Source organism: Phascolarctos cinereus, unplaced genomic scaffold, assembly GCF_003287225.1.
Source record: "Phascolarctos cinereus isolate Bilbo 61053 unplaced genomic scaffold, phaCin_HiC Scaffold_726;HRSCAF=1367, whole genome shotgun sequence".
NCBI classification, from domain to species: domain Eukaryota; kingdom Metazoa; phylum Chordata; class Mammalia; order Diprotodontia; family Phascolarctidae; genus Phascolarctos; species Phascolarctos cinereus.
Genome location: NW_027556098.1, coordinates 404,866,657 through 404,886,484, shown reverse-complemented (window position 1 = coordinate 404,886,484; position 19,828 = coordinate 404,866,657). Strand labels below are relative to the sequence as shown.

General features: G+C 51.4%; 1 protein-coding gene across 3 annotated transcripts; it reads right to left on the bottom strand.

Annotated features, from left to right (window-relative positions):
• Positions 1-15,918: 15,918 nt before the first annotated feature.
• On the bottom strand, positions 15,919-19,036 carry AURKAIP1 (aurora kinase A interacting protein 1). Of its 3 annotated transcripts, none has more exons than XM_020976329.2 (4): positions 18,990-19,036; positions 17,431-17,522; positions 16,508-16,971; positions 15,919-16,074 (listed from the first exon to the last, which is right to left on the bottom strand). In XM_020976329.2, the coding sequence occupies exons 2-4, from the start codon at positions 17,480-17,482 to the stop codon at positions 15,973-15,975; spliced, it is 618 nt and encodes a 205-aa protein (XP_020831988.1). In that variant the 5' UTR covers positions 17,483-17,522; positions 18,990-19,036; the 3' UTR covers positions 15,919-15,972. The 3 variants fall into 3 exon arrangements, with proteins under 3 accessions (XP_020831988.1, XP_020831982.1, XP_020831977.2); XM_020976323.2 differs by lacking the exon at positions 18,990-19,036 and adding an exon at positions 18,092-18,193; XM_020976318.2 differs by lacking the exon at positions 18,990-19,036 and having other exon boundaries at positions 17,431-17,545.
• Positions 19,037-19,828: the final 792 nt, after the last annotated feature.

Below are 19,828 nucleotides of genomic sequence, written 5' to 3'. Positions count from 1 at the left end.
TGATAGCCTTCTGTTTGGCATTTGAAGCCCTTCATAGCTCCCATCTCACACACACACACACACACACACACACACACACACACACACACACACACACCCCTCTGTGCATGACACAATCCAATGGCACTGGCATCCTTTGTTGGCCCCTGCATGTGACACTCCATGAACAATCTCAGTGTCTTTTCACTGGGGACTGTCCCCATGCCTGGAGGGCTCTCTCTGTGTTCACCCCCACTTCTCTAGCTTCCTCCAAGACTCAATTCCATGTTCTGCACAAAGCCTTCCCTGGTTGTCAGTCACCCTCTTCACAGCACTCCCACAACACTCATTTAGGCTAGCCTTGACTAGGGAAGGAACTTTAGGTCTGGGGAGTCCCAGGGATTTGGGTGGAGCCAATCTCTTGTCATGCCCTTTCTATATAAATGGTGGCATTGATTTGATTATCATTCCCAGAGCAAGAGGAAGGGGGGGGGGGGGGAAGGTTCAGTAGAAGGACAGGTAAGGTGCTCCCGTTGGGCAGGGCTTGATTTCCTGGTGGATGGCTGAGGTCCTCCTCAAACTCCAAAAACTGCCTGGGACTTCTAAGGGACCTGAGGCTCCATGTGAGCCCCCAAAACTGATGCCATCCCAGCAGCCATATTAATAAAGACAGAGCATCCCAGAATAAAGGAGGATCGCCTGAATGACTGTGAGTCCATTCTATTTCCTTTGAAATAGATGTGAGGGTCCGCCTGAGCTTTGTCCTCTTCAGCCCGTTAAGTTCTATTCTGGGGCTACTGTTTTTACAGCTAGAGCAAGTCCAGAGGGCGAGGAGAGACCTGGAGAAGGTGCCACAGGACAGGTCCAATGGCTTGGGGGAAAAGAAGCCCTATGGAGGAAGGGAGAGCCGTCTGCAAATATTCAAATGGCTGTCACATGGAAGAAGGACGAGAGCCTTTGGTAGCCTCAGGAGGAAGAATGAGGAGCAGCGGGTGGGAGATGTAGAGGCTTGATGTCACAAGAATCTTCCTAATGAAACTTCTCTAAGGAGAGCTACCCCAACGTGGAATAGGATGCCTCCGGTGGTAGTGAGCTCCCTGTCATGGGAGGTCTTCAAACAAAGGCTGGAGGACCATTTGTTGGGTTGTTGTTCTCAGATGGCCCCTGATGTCCCTTTTGGTTCTGAGACGTTTGAATTCCATGAACCCTCTTCTGGATGTGCTCTAGATCTCGGGACTGGGAAGAAGAGGAAGAGGAAAAACATGGGCCAGAGGACCCTTTAGGAGCCTCTGCCCTGCCTCCAGCCCATGACTTTAAACTTTACTAGCCCCTCCCACCATTGCCCATTTCACAGATGGTAGAATTAAGGCATGTGAAGCTCGAAGGTTTTGTCTGGATCTGTTCAGGCTCACAGAGGGCTCAGAGTGGTCAGTGACCTTCACAGAGACCTAGACCCCAAAGGACAATAAAAGTGGGCTGGCCTAACTCCTCCCTAGACACCAAGAGTTTCCTCGGAGGCTGTTCCCTGTCCTTTCAGGAAAGAATCCTCTCCCAGGCTCCTGTCTAATCATGACACACACCCAAAGCTCCCCTGCAGGGCTCTGGCTCTGCCCAGGGACTTGGATGGCCCTCCTGACCTCTGACCTCCAACCCTTCCTGAAAAAGAGGGGGCTTTGAAGATGGAACAGGCAGCTATGTGGTTCAGTGGATAGACTACTGAGCCTGAGTTCAAATTCAGCCTCAGACACTTGCTAGCAATGTGACTGGGCAAGTCACTTAACCCTGTTTGCCTCAGTTTCCTCATATGTGAAATGATCTGGAGAAGGAAATGGCAAAGCACTCCAGTAACTGCCAAGAAAACCCCAAATGGGGTCACAGAGAGTCAGACACAACTGAAAACGGCCTAACAACAACAACCCATCGAAATCCACTGGGAACCATTCTTGAAGGAGGCTGCCCCCACCTTCCTGCTTCCAGACCTTTCCCTGTCAATAATAATTCCAGCCCCTACCAGACAGAGCTTCCCAAAGAGATCTGGAAAAAAAAAAAGCCACACACATACACATATGGTAAAAGCAGAGACAGGGAGAGATAGAAACAGGGATAGACAAAGAGAGAATAGAGACAGAAAAACAAAAAAGATCTCAGGGAAAGACTGAGACAGAAGTCAGAGACAGAGAGAGATTAAAAACATGGAGAGACAGAAATAGGGAGAGGCAAAGAGAAAGCAGAGGGAGAGACCAGGGGCAGAGAGACACAGAGATAAGAGACAGGCAGAGAGGGGGTAGAGATCAGAGGCACAAAAGGAGGAGATAGTTTACTGTGGCCACAGTGGGGCCCCTTAGAGATAAAAATAGGGTGAGCGATCCCTTCTCAACATCCTAATTGCTTTCAAGAATCCCAAACCCATCATTCTCAGCTTCAAACAGCCCCTATCCCTGGTTCTTGCCTCACCACTGCTGCCACCTATAATCTTAGACAAATTTAGTGGCTCAGGGCTACACCAGGGCTGGGAGGGGGCTCTGTGGAAGTATGGTTCTGTGGGTGGCCTGTAAGTGGGGGTTTGAGGGGGGAGAAGCAAGGAACGTACATCTCTCATCCTGATCCTTCTCAATAGGCAAACCCAGCTCCGAAGGTAGCCCCTTCACACTGGGGAGTCCCGAATAGCAAGTACCAACACTTCCTTTCACGTTGGGGGCTCCTGATGGTCAATGCCAAGTCCTCTCCTCCCTCTGGGGGCTCCTGATGGCAAACTCCAAGCCCTCCCCTCACACTGGGGGCTCCTGATGGCAAACTCCAAGCCCTCCCCTCACACTGGGGGCTCCTGATGGCAAACACTCACCCCTCCCCTCCCACGGGGGGCTCCTGATGGCCAACGCCAAGCCCTCCCCTCCCACTGGGGGCTCCTGATGGCAAACACTCACCCCTCCCCTCACACTGGGGGCTCCTGATGGCAAACTCCAAGCCCTCCCCTCCAACTGGGGGCTCCTGATGGCCAATGCCAAGCCCTCCCCTCCCACTGGGGGCTCCTGATGGTCAACGCCAAGCCCTCCCCTCACAATAGGGGCTCCTGATGGCAAACACTCACCCCTCCCCTCACATGGGGGGCTCCTGATGGTCAATGCCAAGTCCTCTCCTCCCTCTGGGGGCTCCTGATGGCAAACTCCAAGCCCTCCCCTCACACTGGGGGCTCCTGATGGCAAACTCCAAGCCCTCCCCTCACACTGGGGCTCCTGATGGCAAACACTCCCCCCCCTCACACGGGGGGCTCCTGATGGCCAACACCAAGCCCTCCCCTCCCACGGGGGGCTCCTGATGGCCAACGCCAAGCCCTCCCCTCCCACTGGGGGCTCCTGATGGCAAACACTCACCCCTCCCCTCACACTGGGGGCTCCTGATGGCAAACTCCAAGCCCTCCCCTCCCACTGGGGGCTCCTGATGGCCAATGCCAAGCCCTCCCCTCCCACTGGGGGCTCCTGATGGTCAACGCCAAGCCCTCCCCTCACAATAGGGGCTCCTGATGGCAAACACTCACCCCTCCCCTCACATGGGGGGCTCCTGATGGCCAATGCCAAGTTCTCTCCTCAGATTAGGAGGGGAGCTTCCCCAAGGATAGGGCACAGTCATGTACCCCTCTCAGACTGGGTGCTCCTTTAAGGGCTGTGGCCTTCCCTTCAAAGCAAGGACTTCCCAAGAGTATTTCTCCCTCAGATTAGGGGGTCTTGAGGGCCAAAGGGCCTCCTAAGGGAGGGAGACATAGACACCACAGACTTATATGTATATAAGCAAGTCTCTTTGGCTGTCCACACTCATTTTTGGACTAGACAAGGAAAGGCTCCTTGTAATGGGGGGGTACATGGGGGGAGGCGGAGAAATTCAATTCAGTTCCCATTTACAAAGAGCCTACCGTGTACCAGACATTGTCCTAAATGCCAAGAATCCAGAGACAAAAACAGCACAGTAGAGCTATTAGGGAGAAAAATACCACTGAAAAAATCTAAATACCAAATAGAGACTTAGTCATTTGGGCGAGGGGGGAGCATTGGCAGATGGGGCTGTGGGGAACGGCTGGGATCTGGAGTGGCTAAAATCGCTTCTGGGGGACTGATGGTGAAACATGCTGCGTACCCCTTGACAAAGAAGTGATGGGCTCAAGATGCAGAATGACTCACTCTTTTTGGCCTGGAATGTGTTTCGTTTGATCACGAGTATTTGTTACAAGGGTTTTGTTTTTCTTTTTTTCCTATAGGGGAGAGCGGGTGAAAAGGAAGGAAAAGTATTCTTGCTCGTTAAAATACAGTAACATCGCCGCTGGAGGGTCCTGCTGCACCCAAGGAGCTCTGTGGGACTTTGGGAGAGAGCAGGAGCTCCACTCCTTGGCCAGGCCCACCTGCTCCTGTGACACACCTGGATGGGGAGAGGAAGTGGGGAGGGGCGCCCGAGAGCTGCGCGGACCCAGCACTAAGAATAGGCCTCCGTCTCCTCGCTCAGCCTCCAGGACACAAGTCCGGGATCAGGAAGCCAGCTGAGGGCAGCAGGAGATGAGATCTGAGGAACCCTGAGGCTGGGGAGCCCGGGGTCACAGAGGTGGCTCCGTGCAGGTGGTACAGTGTTTTTCTGTCTGTGCCTGTGCTTGCATCCATAACATCCTAAGTGTCTGGGTCCCCCTGACAACGTCGAGCTATGTGTTTGTGTCTCAGTCTGTACACCCATGCCGCTGTGTGTCTGTCTCGCTGGGCACACACTGCATCTGGCTGAGTCTGCCCTGACTTCCTTGGGCCTATTTCAGCCAAGTCCCAAGCAGAGGCAACCGTCAGCTTGTCCTCACCGCCAGATATCTCCAGTCTGGGGAAATGCACTGAGCATCCGATTGCTTCATCTCCCCTGGGGAGTGAGCTACTGCTGTGGCCCAGACTGTTGGGACATGGAAATATCAGGGGGAGTTGCCCCAGTATGAAAAAGGAAAACAGGAGCCTTGGGCCCCTTCCATACAAAGGCCTCCTTCGAGCAAAGCCAGACCAAACTCACCCATTTCTTAAGCTTTAGGAAAACACCAAAGAGGAAGGTCATTTCTCATCCACTCGGGCCACCCTGAGACCTGAGAGTTCCCACTCTTCCCCACCCCACTCCAGCAAATCTGAGGTCCACACATAACCCTCCAGGCCCGCCCCACCCTATAACTACAAAGGGAATACGTCCTGCCCCATGGCTACCATGAAATTAGTGGCCAGTCCCCATAAGACTCTGCTTGGTCAGGCAGGGGGCTCCTTAGTGGCTGGTGGGGTAGGGCCCTGACCACAGGGAGGAACTGGCCTGAGGCCACACGGCACCCTGGGGACACAGGCCAGCTCCTCATTCTCTGCTTTGTGGATTATCGACAGCAGCCCAGCTACCCACTCCCAATCCCCTTGGCATTGCCCAGCTGGCAGCAAAGGGGGGGGGAATCCCCTTTCAGAGCAGCCGACACCGAGGTGGAAATGATGTTAGACTGTATCCATCTGCTGGCTGGGTCTAGTCCTCCCATCTGTAGGTTCCCATGTAGACAGCAGAGCTGTTCAGTTGCTTTCCAGTTGTGTCTGACTCTTCATGCCCCTATTTGGGGTTTTCTTGGCAGAGATACTGGAGTGGTTTGCCATTTCCTTCTCCAGCTCATTTTACAGATGAGGAAACTGAGGCCAACAGGGTCATACAGCTAAGAAGTGTCTGAGGGCAGATTTGAACTCAGGAAGATGAGTCCTCCTGCCTCCAGGCCCAGCGCTCTGTGCACTGTGGCGCCACCTGGCTGCCCCAAGACTGCAGAGAGAGGCCATGATTGCTGTGGGTTTTCATGGGTCCCATGAAGGTCCTAGGACTGCAGGCTGTCTGCTTCTAGGACCACGCTGCCTGGCCAATGTCCTTATCCTCCCTCCACCTTCACCCTCTTGCTAGAGCCTTATTGTAGCTCCTCCTTCCCTTACTCAAAACCTCCAAGATGCCTGTTGGTTCAAGAAATTACGCAGACCAGAACACTGGCTGGAGGCATTTTGGGGTCCATTTCAGAGAGGTCAGATTTGTTCACTGGCTCCCCATTCTAGTACCACAAGGCTGACCAATGTCTCAGTTTGCTCATCCTGAATCTCTTCCCCCAAGGCTGGTTGACCAACCTCTTCTCTACAGGGATGGACAGAGATCATACGTTCTAGCTCCTTGTCCCTCCCATGCAAGCACACTAAATGTCCTTGGGGGGGGGTGCAAGGCCAGGCCCCCAAAGTCTGCTTCAAGCCATAATCACAGACTCCATAGCTGGGAGACACCTTCTTTGAGACCACTACAAAGCCCATTTTCTGGCCTCTTCCAGAGCCCTCCCCCTCCCAAATGGCCAAGGTCTGCTTGTCTGGAGGCTAGCCCTTGACCTCCCTCCCACTGCCATCTTTTGCCTCCTGACTGGGCTCCAGACATACCTTCTTCCTCTCCTGCTTCCCAGGCTCTGGACTTCTGAAGATCTGCCACCCTGGGACCTGGAAGGAAGCCCCTGGGCCCTCTGATCACCTGTCTTCTCTCCCCTCACCCCTATCCACTGATGATCGGCTTGGATTCTTTTTCCAGTGCTTGACATCGTCCCAGCCCCTTTCACTTTCTACACTCCATTAATTTTGTTGTTTCAGTCCTGTCTGACTCTTTGTGAGCCCATTTCTCGGCAGATGCTGGAGTGGTCTGCCATTTCTTTTTCCAGCTCATTTCACACTTGAGGAAACTGATGCAAACCAGGGTTAAGTGACTTGCCCAGGGTCACACAGCTAGTATGCATCTGAGGCTATATTCAAACTCAGGTCTTCCTGACTCTGAACCCAGCACTCTATCCACTGAGCCACCTAGCTGCCCTTTCCATTAATACCGAGCCCCAGATAGCTGAAGAATTAAACCACCCCACTCTAAGGCCAACAGTCTACTTCCTCACTCCCACCTCCTCAACACTGTCCCTCCCTGATCCCCCATTCTAATCCAGAACCTCCAGCCCCTTCCGCAATGCCCTCTAGAATACTTATGCCATAATTGATAGATTTCTTCTCACCTGGCTTTGGCCTGGCTCCTTCCATCCCCTGGCACTCACTGAGCTCTGGCTCCCCCCATGACCCTGCATCCTGCCACCCTTTCCAGCCCTAGATATGCTTCTTTCATACGCCTGACTTAATGATGGAGGCGACAGAGTCAGAACGGAGATCACTCCTCATTGTCACTCCCAGACTCTCCCTTCACTGCCAATCATTGGGAAGCCTCGCTTCCTATGATGTCCACATGTTTCACATTTGTCACCCAGTCCAGATCTTGGTGGCCATTATCTACAGGCTCCTACCATGTCCTTTCTTCCTCAGTGAGTTTGGTATCTGGCTCACAGTCCTCCTCCATGCCAACTTCTACCCTCACGCGAAGTGAGTTTGACATATATGGTGGGGTTCCCTCAAATATCCCAACTCCTCAATTCTTTCTCCTTCACTAAAAAAAGTAAAATTTAAAAAATAGACAAAAGAATTTCCTTTTCTCCCCTTCTCTTCATCTCCCCTTCCTCTGATATCACCCCCCTCATTCATTCTTCCTTCACTCCAGTATCTGGCAAAGAGGTGCCCTTCTCCTTGATGAGGCCTAGCCCCCTACATATCCCCTTGGTGTAATCCCCTCCTGTCACCTCGACTCTCTCCAATCTAATATCTCCCCATCTCCTGGTTTCTTTTCTGCTGCCTCCAAACATACACAAGGCTCTCCTGTCCTTAAAAAACCATAATTCCTTTCATCCCACTGTTGTCCTATACCTCTCCCCTTCTCACATAAATTTGCAACAGCTGTCTGCATCTCCACACCCTCCCTTCTCATTCTTCTAACCCTGTGCCATCTGGCTTCGGACCTCACTATTTAACTGAAATTTCTCTTCAAAGTTACCAACAATATATCTTCATGCTAAATCAGATGGCTTTTTCTTGCTTCTTCATCCTTCCTGACTTCTCTGCAGCCTTTGGCTCTGTGGGTCGCCTTCTCCCTCTCTGGGTTTTTGTGACACTGACATTTCTCTCTCCTGGTTCTCCTCCTGTCTGACCGATCCTTCTGTCTCCTCTGATGGATTTTCATCCGTGTCAATCCTACTAACCATGAGCGTCTCCCAAGCCTCTGCTCTGGGGCCTCCTCTCTTCTGTCTCCACGCCCTTGCAGTGACCTTCTCGCTGAGTTCAATAACCTCTATGCTGATGGTTTCCAGATCTACACGTCCAGCCCTAGGCTCTCTCCTGAGCGCGGGTTCTTCATCCACAACTACCTTTCAGGCATTTTGACAGGATGGTCCATAGACACCTTAAACTCAACATTTCCAAAACAGAACTTATTATCTTCTCCCCTCCCCCACTTCTCTCCTCTTCAGAACTTTTCTATTCCTGACAAATCTTATTATTTCTACCTCCATAACATTCTCCAATACACATTCTCTTCTACTCATACAGCCCCCCACCCAGTCCAGGGTCTCCTCACCACTTAAAACTGTTTTTAATTAAATTGTATTTTATTTTCAGGTTTGTATTCTCTCCTACCCACCCTTCACTGGGGGAAAAAATCCAACCCTGTTATACCTCTGTTACTAACATGTATAACCAGGTAAAACAAATTCGCCAAAGGGCCACTTAAAAAGAACATTTCTCAGTCTACCCTCTGAGCCCACCGCTTCTTTGTCAGGATATGGGGAGCGGCTTTCATCACAGTTGCTCACGATGGTCATGGTCGTTGATCACTGTATTCACCAGGGTTCCTAAGTCCTTCAGATGCCTTTGTCTCTACTCTTGTTATTGTCCAAATTGTTCTCTCTCCCCTCCTCCTGAATACACTATTTCAATAGACTGCAGGTGAGTCCCCCTTCCTCAATCAGGTCTCTCCCCATTCCAGTCAGTCCTCCACTCAGCTGTCAAAGTGATCTTCCGAAAGCACAGATCTGACCACGCCACGCTCTTACTCTATAAGCACCTGTGGCTCCCTGTCACTTCCAGGATCAAATATCAAGTTCTTGGTTTGACACTGAAAGTTCTTCTCCTTCCTCCTTTTCCAGACTTCTCACATGTTACTCTCCCTGCCCCCCCGATTATATCTACATATATCTATATCTAAATAGATACATAGAGGTATATCTACTGGGCTTCCTTGAAGTTCATCACATATCTGAGTTACTTACTGCATCTCCCACCACCAGACCATTGCACTGGCTGGTCCCCATGTATTCCTTCCTCTCAATTGGGAAAGGATGTATACATGTTAGGATAGGACCCTGGACTTGGACTTAGGAAGACCTGGCTTCAAATCCTAACTCAGATACTTGCTAGCTCTGTGACCTTGGGCAAGTCTCAGATTCCTCATCTGTAAAATGAGAAGGTTCTACCTGATGGATGTCTAAGACCCCTCCGAGCTCTAAGTATAGGAACCTAAAAACCTTTCCAAATCCTTCTCTTTCTTCAAGGCTGGTTGACGCCACCTCTTCCAAGATGCCTGCCCTGATACTTCTGAATATTTTCTCTCTCTTCATACTTCCTTATTTATTCTTTGTCCCTGTCCATTCTTCTTTGTATTTAGATGTACGGTTTCCATACACCCCCTTCCAAGTAGAATGCCAGGTCCTTGTCCACTTTATTGTTTCCTCGGCACCTGGCAGAGTGGCTTGTACAGACTAGATGCTTAATAAATGCCTATTGAACTGCATTCTATCTTCTGACTCTAAATCCAGTGCCGGCTTAAGATAATGATGATGATAATAATAGCTAACATTCATGAAGCACCGTGCTAAGCACTTTACAGATATTATCTTATTTGATCTTACAACGAGCCTGGGAGGTAGGTGCTATTATTATCCCCATTGTACAGTTGAGGAAACTAAGGCAAACAGAAGTTAAATGATTTGCCAGAGTTACACAGCTATAAGCGTCAGAGGCAGAATTTGAATTCAGGTCTTCCTAACTCCAGGCCCCAAGTTCTACCCACTGCGCCCTAGCTGCCTCCAAGACCACTGCCTCTGGAATCTGAGGACCTGGATTTGAATCCTACTGTTGACACTTAACTATTGACCTCCCTGCCCCTTAGGTCCTTCATCTTGCAGCTAGGTAGCACAATGGATGCAGTACCAGCCCTGGAGTTAAGAGGAGCCGAGTTCAAATCTAGCCTCTGACACTTGACACTTACTAGTTGTCTGATCCTGGTCGCTTACCCCCGATTGCCTCCCCCCAAAAAAAGGAGAGAAAGAGAAGGGGTCCTATGAATATATACCTCAAGTTAAAACAGGTAAGAAGAGTTATTTTTGTTTTTAAAGATGGTGGTGGGTTTTTTTTTCTCCTGGTTTAGTCCTGCGATTTCACTGGTTAGAGAAATCCAAGTGAGGAGGCTCCCCTACCAATGTAGATGAACCTTTGCCTGCTCTGTGCCTTAAAGGTAACAGAGCTCCCTGGATCACTGAAAGATTGCCCAGGGTGGCACAACCAAGGCGTGACCAAGATGGAACTTGAACTCAGGTCTTCCTGACTGATAGGCTGCCCCTCATTTTTAGTGAGATGCACCAAAAACCACAGATCCATTAGAATGTAAGCTTCTTGAGGGCCTGGCCTATATTACTATGCCTAGCCTGAAGTGCATAAACAGTGCTTTAACTACTTCCTATTCATTCATCCACCCACGCATTCATTTACTCAGCTAAAGATCTGATATCTCTATCTTGGTCTGTACCTGGCCATTGGACCCATGTGGCTCCAGAGGAGGAGAAAGTGAGGCTGGTGACCTTGCACAGACCTCCCTCACTTAAATCCAATTCACTTGTATGTCACGGCATCACCTCCCTAACGTCATGGTCCTCTTCCAGAATGAACGACAAACAGCAATAAAGCTTTGAAATTACTGTTAGAAAGGAACGGCACCGAGCTAATATAATAAAAATGACATTCCTACCTAAGCTAATTTACTTATTCAGTGCCATACCAATCAAACGACCAAAAATTATTTTATAGAGTTAGAAAAAATAATAACAAGATTCATTTGGAAGAACAAAAGGTCCAGAATATCAAAGGAACTAATGAAAAGAAATGCAGGGGAAGGTGGCCGAGCAATTCCAGATCTTAAATTGTATTATAAAGCAGCAATCATCAAACTGCTTGGTACTGGCTAAGAAATAGAGTGGTGGGTCAGTGGAATAGGTTAAATATGCAAGACACAGTAGTCAATGACTATAGTAATCTATTATTTGATAAACCCAAAGACCCCAGCTTCTGGGATAAGAACCCACTCTTTGAAAAAAACTGCTGGGGAAAACTGGAAGAGTATGGCAGAAACTAGGCATAGACCCAAATCTCACACCACATACCAAAATAAAGTCAAAATGGGTTCATGATTTAGAGATAAAGGCTGATACTATAAGCAAACTGGGAGAACAAGGAATAGTTTACTTATCAGATCTACGGAGAACAGAAGAATGTATGACCAAACAGGAAATAGAGAACATTAGGAAAAGCAAAATGGATAACTCTGATTACATTAAATTGAAAAGTTTTTGCACAAACAAAGCCAATGCAACTAAGATTAGAAGGAAGGTAGAAAATTGGGAAAGAATTTTTACAACCAGTCTTTCTGATAAGGGCCTCATTTCTAAAATATATAGAGAATTAAGACAAATTTATAAGAATACAAGCCATTCCCCAATTGATAAATGGTCAAAGGATATAAACAGGCAGTTTTCAGATGAAGAAATTAAAGCCACCTGTAGTCATATGAAAAAATGCTCTAAATCATTATTGATTAGAGAAATGCAAATGAAAACAACTCTGAGGTACCATATCACGCCTATCAGATTGGCCAACATGACAAAACAGGAAAATGATAAATGTTGAAGAAGATGTGGGAAAATTGGAACACTAATGCATTGTTGGTGGAGTTGTGAAAGGATCCAACCATTTTGGAGAGCAATTTGGAACTATACCCAAAGGACTATAAAAATGTGCATACCCTTTGACCCAGCAATAGCACGTCTAGGATTGTATCCCAAAGAGATCATACAAATGGGAAAAGGACCCACATGTACAAAATCATTTATAGCAGCTCTTTTTGTGGTGGCAAAGAATTGGAAATGGAGAGGATGCCCATCAATTGGGGAATGGCTGAGCAAGTTGTGGTACATGAATGTAATGGAATACCATTGTATTATAAGAAACGATGAACAACCTGGAAAGACTTGTGTGAACTGATGCTGAGTGAAGTGAGCAGAACCGAGAGAACGTTGTACACAATAACAGCCACGTTGTGCGATGACTAATATTGATAAACTGAACCCTTCTCAGCATTACAAGGATCTAAGACATCTCCAGAGGCCTCGGGATGGAAAATGCTGTCCACATCCAAAGAAAGAACTATGGACGTTGAACCGCTATCTTTTTTTTTCTCTTCTGTTGAGTTTTGTTTCCTCTTTCTGACGGTTCCTCCTATTGGTTTTAATTTTTACTTACAACTTCACTAATGTGAAAATATGTTTAATAAGAATGTAAATGTATAGCCTATACCAGATTGTGTGGTCTTGGGGAGGGAGGTGGGGAGGAAGGGGGACAAAAATTTTAAACTCAAAAGCATATGGAAGTGATTATTGATAAATCAAAATAAATTAATAAAAAAAATTTTTTTAAATAAAAAGAAAGGCACAGCACCAAGTCACATTAAGTAGATGGCTACACTGTGTGTGCTAAGAACAGGGGAAGGTCATATGGGCCACGTTTCTATAGACTTTTTGGTGAAAATCTTAAGAGATCCTGTGAGCCAGAAAGTGGTCATCCCCAGTGAAGAATGATCCCACAGAGGGCCCCTTGAAGCAGCAAGTGTGCCCCGAGGGCAGATCCCAACACAAAAGTTTCCTGGGACTAAAGAGAACCTCAGCCTGGGGAGACCGAGGTCTGGGTCCCCTGCTTTGTCCCGCGACAATGTGGATAACCCTCCTCCCCTTGCTGGGAGCCGCATGCGCTCCACCGTCCTTCCCACTCTGTTCTCCAAGGGCCAAATGATCTCCAGTGAGTTGGAGTTGAGCTCCCAGGCTCAGAGGCCTGGTGAAACATATCCAAAAGGGAATCTACTCTGTCCCTGACAAGAGAAGTCTAGAGGTAGCCCATCCCCTCTTGGAGAGCCCCTTTGCTCCTGGTTCTGCCCTCGGGCTGAGCAGATCAAGGACCTCCCCTCTTCCACATGAAATCCTTTAGGACCACAGACACGTGCCCCACAATGCCTCTAAGTGAATGTCTCTCCCACTTCCGACATTCTGTGCAGCACCTAGAGCTGTTGGGGAAGTGTGACCAGGGCCCCTGGACCCTGGTGCGAGGGCCTTGGAAGAACAGGACGGGGCTCTGCCTTCACTGGCATTCCCACCTTCTGTCAGCTCTACATGGTAGGGTCCGGACGGATGAAGGATGCAGGTGTACTGCCACCTTGTGGACATCCATGAGGAACCAGCCCATGAAGTCAAGAGCCTTCCTCTCCTCAGTCCCCTGGTCCCAAACCTGCAGCCTTCACACTCTCAGCAAATTCCCAGCCCCAAGAGCGGCCATCCCAGACACAGGGAGTGACTGAGAATCCACCACTTCACAAGATAGCTCCCTGAAGCTGTCGCATGGGGCCCAACGTGCCGGTTCTTTCTGTCCCATTGGGCAGACTGAGGGACTGAGGGACCACACGGCAGGGACCCAGGCACCAGCTCACCTGGCCTCCAGTCTTGCCTCTGACGTGCTAGCTGACCAGGGGGGTCATTGCACACTGGTCTCGAGAGCCAGGAAACAGAAAGTATACTCCTAACGGCTCATTTGATTTAAGAGGGCAGCAGAACCTTCATCTCCCCCCACTTCTACTCCTCAGCACGTCAACCCCGGACATCGTTTGCTGGGTCTCTGTGCCTAACAAAAGTCACCAACTCGACAGGTGAGACCTCAGTGAACCTCACAGAAGAGAGGTCCAGTTTCTCTGTCATCTCCTGTAACCTCTAGTGCTCCTAATACTGCCAGTGAGGAGCAGATGTCAGCCTTTCCAAGGGCTTACTCTTCAATTCTAGGATCATCAGGGGTCACTCATTAGACTTCCAAGGTCTTGGGATCGAGGACTCTGTGCCTGGGAAGTGCTGAATAAAATGTTCCTTGACTGACCAGGGTTGAAGGCACAGCCCGAGGCCCTTATTTTAGTACACAGGAGGCAATCCCTTCTTTCCGAAGCTGTGTACTTGTCACCAATGCTGTGAAGAGGAGCGAGAGCGGCCCGCGGGAGACAACTGTGCACCTGCTCGTGCTGATTTTGTTGTTCAGTCGTATCTGACACCTTGTGGCCCCATTTGGGGTTCTCTTGGCAGAGAAGCTGGAGCGGTTTGCCCTTTCCTTCTCCAGCTCATTTTACCGATGAGGAAACTGAGGCAAACAGGGTGAAGTGACTTGCCCAGGGCCACACAGCTAGAATGAGTCTGAGGCCGGATTTGAACTCAGGGAGAGGAGTCTTTCTGACTTCAGGCTGGGCACGCTATGCATTATGGCGCCACCTGGTGGCCGTATCACCCTATGACATGGAACTAAGGAAAGGGTCAGGTGGTGATCCCCCTGCTCATCAGAAAACCACCAGGAATCCACAATTAGAGGCAAGCAGTGACACCTTCTATCAAACCAGTACATCCTAGTCAATCACCACGACTGCAGCCTCCGAGTCTCCCAAACAGGCCGAGGGTGCCAAGAAACCTGGGGAACAGCAGAGCCCTTCCGCTGCCGAGCCAGCATCCTGGCTAGAGGGCCGCTCTGTACTCCACTGCTGAAGACCACCAGAGCAGCAGTTATCACTGCAATTATTGGAAGAGAATTTAAGGGCACCAGCGAGCCCGAGTGTCTGGAGGACCACGAAGGACCTGGTGTTGATGTCATAGGAGCTTTAGCTGAAGGAAATGAAGTTTAGCTTGGAAAAGACTCAGGAGATAGGAGGGAAATTTAAATTTGATGTAAGGAAAAAAAGCTCCTAATTTTGAACGAGTGTCCAAAAAAGCCAAGCAGGTGGCCTTGGGATGTCCTCCCTGAAGGTCAAGAAGACAGGAGGCCCATTTGACAGGCAGGTCACAGTGAAGATTCCCTTGGGTACAGACTGGACCTAGAGCTGCAGACACCCCTTTCAGCTCTCCAATCCTCTGATTGTATGAGTAAGGGTCCTAGCTCACCATGACATGATGAGGCTGGAGATCAGAGTTGTCAAACATGTGACCCACGGGCTGCATGTGGGGCTGATCCAGATTCAAATGAAAATGGGAAATAGTTAGCAAAATAAGCAAAAATGCAATAAAACATAGGTATTAGATTTTAAAACTAAGCCACTGCGCAGTCCTCAGGGATCCTTATGTATGGGGTAGTGGCACAACCTCAAAAGGCCCCTCTTAGTGACCCAGAAAACGCTCTGAGACTTTTAAGTTCCCTGTGGAAATATGTTTGGCAAGAGTGTGTGTGTCTGTGTGTGCACGTGCGTGCGTATGTGTGAGCATGCATAATGGGGACTGTATTTCTTGCCTTCTTATTGGGGGGGAAGGCAATCTACACTCCAAAGAGCACTTCCATGCCTGGAGTTCTCACAGGACAGGACTGAACCAAACCTCACCACCCCGCCCCAATCCTTGCACTACCTCTGTCACGGGAGGCAGGAGGACAAAGTGTGAGTGGCTGTCACCCCACTGCTGCAACCACTCCATGCCCTCCTCCCTAAGACCCCTGCCAGTCCTCAGCGAGGGGCAGCTGGGGAAGGGCTGCCCCTCCCACCCTCCAGGTACATAGCAGGGGCCGACCACTGAGCCCCGTGACCCAGAATCCTGGGGTCTCCTCACAGTCCCTGGCCCACCCACCTCCCGGAAGCCTGCCTCCCCTCGCTGCCCCAGGAAGGAAGGACGAAGGCACTGGGGGGAGGCATGGATGCTGTTTCTATAACATTTATTAAAACGATGCAGCAGACACAGTCGGGAGGGGCTCATGTGCTCTTCACATAGATCTTGGGAGGCTGCCAGCCCTCAGGGGCCTGCTTCAAGCCTGCTTTCTTCCACACTCGCTTCAGGTCCTTCTCAAACCTGATCTGTGAGGGGAGCAAGAGGAGAGAAGGGCGAGTGAGGGCAGAGCTGCAGCACGTCCCTGCCAAACCCCGCAAAACGTCCTGCCGCCCCGAAACCCCAGAGGAGGCGCGTCACAGACAAAACCAGCAGGTAGCTGCCGACAGGCTCCCTTGGAGGGGACACTGGTCCAGGAACGGGAAGGCCCAACCTCCAGGGACACTGCAAGGAGAGGCAGCCGGGGTAATCGAGGCAGAAAGGGATAGCTGAATGGCGGGGCTCTAAAGGGCACCAGAGATCACCCAATCCAAAACCTGTTTCACAGACAGGGAAAGTAAGGCCCACCCCCTTGGCCGAGGCCACCCTGGGGCCACTACACACCAGGCTCTTTCCACTGCAGCCCCAGGCACAATTCAGTCCTGCAGAGGATGAGGCAAAGGAAGGGCTTCCAGGGCTCACCTGCTTCCGCTTCTTCCTCCCATCTAGGACCTTCCGCCGCAAGAAGCGGGTCCTCTTCACCAGCTTGCGGTATTTGTGGTGGTTCATCTTTCGGCGGCGGATCTTCAGCATGTTCTTGCAGTGCACTGCAGGGGCCCCCCGGGAGCCTCCTTCCCCCAGCTCCTCCCCATCCTGGGCCTCACTTGGGGGACAGTCATAGAGCAAGGCCAGGCTCCCTGTTCCAGGCCTGGGACCAGGGATGGTGACCTCCGGCTTGGGGAGCAAGTATTGAACGGTGAGCCAGCTCTCCAGGGGGCTGATGGACAGCTTCCTGGGGACCAGCATCTCCTCCAGCTCTGGATCTCTCTGGGCCTGGGGCTGGGAGGCCGGCCCATTCCTGCCCGCTGGCCAGGTGCTGTACCAACAATGCTTGGCCATACAGACCGGAGGGGGCACCGGAGGGCCGGGCCTCAACACACATCGGCCTGCAAGGAAGGAGAGCCTGATGGCGACGGAAGGCAAGGCCTGAGCAGCAACCAGGGGATCAAGGGCTACCTTCCAAAGGCCTCCGCGGGCTCAGCATCTACCCGGCCAGGGGTACATTGTACAGAGCGCCTGTCTAGGGAGTCTGCCCGCTGCTGGCGCCCCAGAGGCTGAGGCTGGAAAGGAGAGCTAACACTGGGCTGGCACACTATCTGCCCTCCCAAAAGCTGATCTTCCTTGAGCACACAATGCAGAGTGAAGCCTTCCACAGAGATGGCCCCCGAGGCCAACCCAGTGCAACATCTAACAGGAAACAGCAGCCTTCTCCTGCCTCCCTCCACCCCGGATCATCTAAGCTGACCAGAGGGTCTCCCATCAGCCAGTGAGGGGCATCACCTACAATACCATTCCCTGAGCCAGTCCAGGGGCAGCCTGCACCCACCCATAAAACAGGCTCTTACCTGCCCAGGGCAAGGCCCTAGTCAGCTGAGAGGTCACTCGAGCCAGAAACATGGTATTTGGGTCTGTTCTCCTAGGGCAAGGCTCAGGAGGGCTGTAAAACAAGGTTTTATTCATTCACCAAACCTGGGGTAACTGCACAGAGCAGTTATCTAGTGGGGGCTAGCTACGTAAGACCCTAATCACAAAGATCGCTAGGGGAATACAATACAAACCCGGGTAACGATAACAGCCTCCATTTATACTGCCCCTTCCAGTGCTTTACTGACATGATCTCATTCTATCCACAAACTCTAGGAGCTCTGGGGAGGTACCAGGTGCTACTGAGGCAGCTCATGACTGACCAAGAATGCTTCCTTCAAGAAAAAGATCACAGAAGGATGCAGGTGGGGCTAGAGGGCCTGGGTTCAAATGCTGCCCAACACTTATTTCCTATAAGACCTTGTACCTGAGTCAGTTAACGTCTTACAGCCTCTGTGAGGGGAGGAGTCAGGCTAGATGACCCCAAAGGTTAGGAGCTGGCACCTCCCCAGAGGAGGCTGCCAGGATAAGTCTCCCTGTGGCAATGGAGCAGCCTCTGGACAAATAACAGAATTTTAGAGTGGGAAGGGACCCGGCCTTAGTTCAACCCACTCCCTGCCTAGGGGCTGATTCAGCCTCTACCTGAAATCTCCAGGACCCTCATGGGCTCATTCCCCGGGGTCAGCCTCCATCTGCCCTTTCTCAGCTCCTACCCATGGCTCTGGGCTCTAGAGGCAGGCAGAATGAGACTCAGATGGTCTCAAGTCTCCCCGCAGGCTTCTACGCAAGTGAAACATCCCCAGTCCCTCCAACCCATTCTCATCGAGGGTCAGGCGTACAGACTTGAGTTCAAATCCAGCCTCAGACACTCCCTTGCTGAGTCACTTATCTCAGCAGGCCTCTGATAATGACGGTAAAGCGCTTTAGCACAGTGCCGGCACACAGCAGGTGCTACATAAATGTTAGCTATTATTATTACTAGTATTAAGATTATTCTCATAGGATACGACTAAATCTGTCCGGCTCCCCATGGCTAACACTAATGAAGACGATCTTCCCTCCTACCCTTCCCAGGCCCCTTTGGTCCAGGCTGGGTGGGGGGGCGCTGCCTGGGTACTCCCCTCTACCCCTCCCCCAGCCCCAAATCAGGACGGCGGGGTCCAAACTTCGTGCCTGCCCCAGCCCACATCTCCAAGATCTTTTCCCATGCTGATCCCCTGGCTTTCCTTGGGGGGGGGGCACATGGCCACATGGCCACCTCCTCCAGGAAGGCTACCCGGATGGCAGGAGGACCCTCACTCTTTTTCTTCTGCCTCCCCCACCCCAATCCGGGCAGGCTGAGGAAGAGGGAGGAGAGGATCGGAGAGGGGAGGGGAAGGCGGAGGGGGAGGGGAGAGGACCCCTCCAAAGCGCCGCCGCCCCACCCTAGAGCCCCTCCCCGGCCGCAGGCCGCCCCTCTTTCTTAAACCTGCCCCTCCCGCCTCCACCCCCGCCTCAGGGTTGTGACTCCCCCCTCCCAACAAGCCCGCTGGGCTCTGACCGCCGGACACTCTCCCGAAACTGACCATCCTGCGCCTCTTCCAAGGCACTTCCGGGTTCCTCGGAGAAACAGGCCCTCCGGAAGCTGCGGCCCAGAGGTTCCGCTGCACAAAGGTTCCCAGGAGCCGCGCCCATGGCGCAGCGCCCCCGCGCGGCCGGGCCTGGAGAAACCCAGAACAGAATCCCCGCAGCGCCCCCTCGCGGCCGGGTCTGGAGAAATATTGCGCGGAACTCCCGGAGGCCGGCTGCGGAGACCCAGCCCAGCGCCCCCCTGCGGCCGGGCCTGGAGACACGTGCTGCCCAGAGCTCTGCTCCCTGGCTCATAGCCAGCCAAAATCAGGACTGAGTGTAGGGATAGACCCTGAGTTAAGTTTCAGCCTGAGGTCAGGGGTCAGGCTGTGCTCAGTTAATGGCCACAGTCAGGATCAGTGGGGCACTGAGGTCAGTTCCCAATGTCAAGTCAGTCTAGGGCTTGGGTCAGGACTCAGTCTAGGGCTGGGCTTAAGGTCATGGTTGAGTCTGGGGGTGGGGTTATAGGCTCTGTTGGGGGCTGAGGTCAAGGTTCAGGCTGGCTGGTTTGGAGGACAGTGTCTGGGTCAGACCGCAGGCACAGGGTCAGCCTGCAGCCAAGGTAGAAGCTCAGAATTAAGATGGCGGCAGGGTTTGGTGTGGGGTCAAAGTCACGATTCAGACCATGACTGGGGCCAAAGATGTCTGTCTGTGGCTATAGCAGGGATTATACCAAGGTTAAGGCTTAGTTAGGCTAGACCTGGGACCAAGGTCAAGGACCCTGGGGTCCAGTCTGACCCCAGTCTCCAGTCTGGAGTCGAGGCTTAGGTT

Bases quoted from the DNA above. Each gene is read 5' to 3' on its own strand.
- AURKAIP1 (XM_020976318.2), bottom strand. From the start codon at position 17,545: ATGAATAAAACCTTGTTTTACAGCCCTCCTGAGCCTTGCCCTAGGAGA. The intron at 16,972-17,430 runs GTAAGAGCCTGT...CCTTCCTTGCAG, and splicing joins TAGGGCCTTGCCCTGGGCAG to GCCGATGTGTGTTGAGGCCC. The intron at 16,075-16,507 runs GTGAGCCCTGGA...CTCCCCTCACAG, and splicing joins GGAGGAAGAAGCGGAAGCAG to ATCAGGTTTGAGAAGGACCT.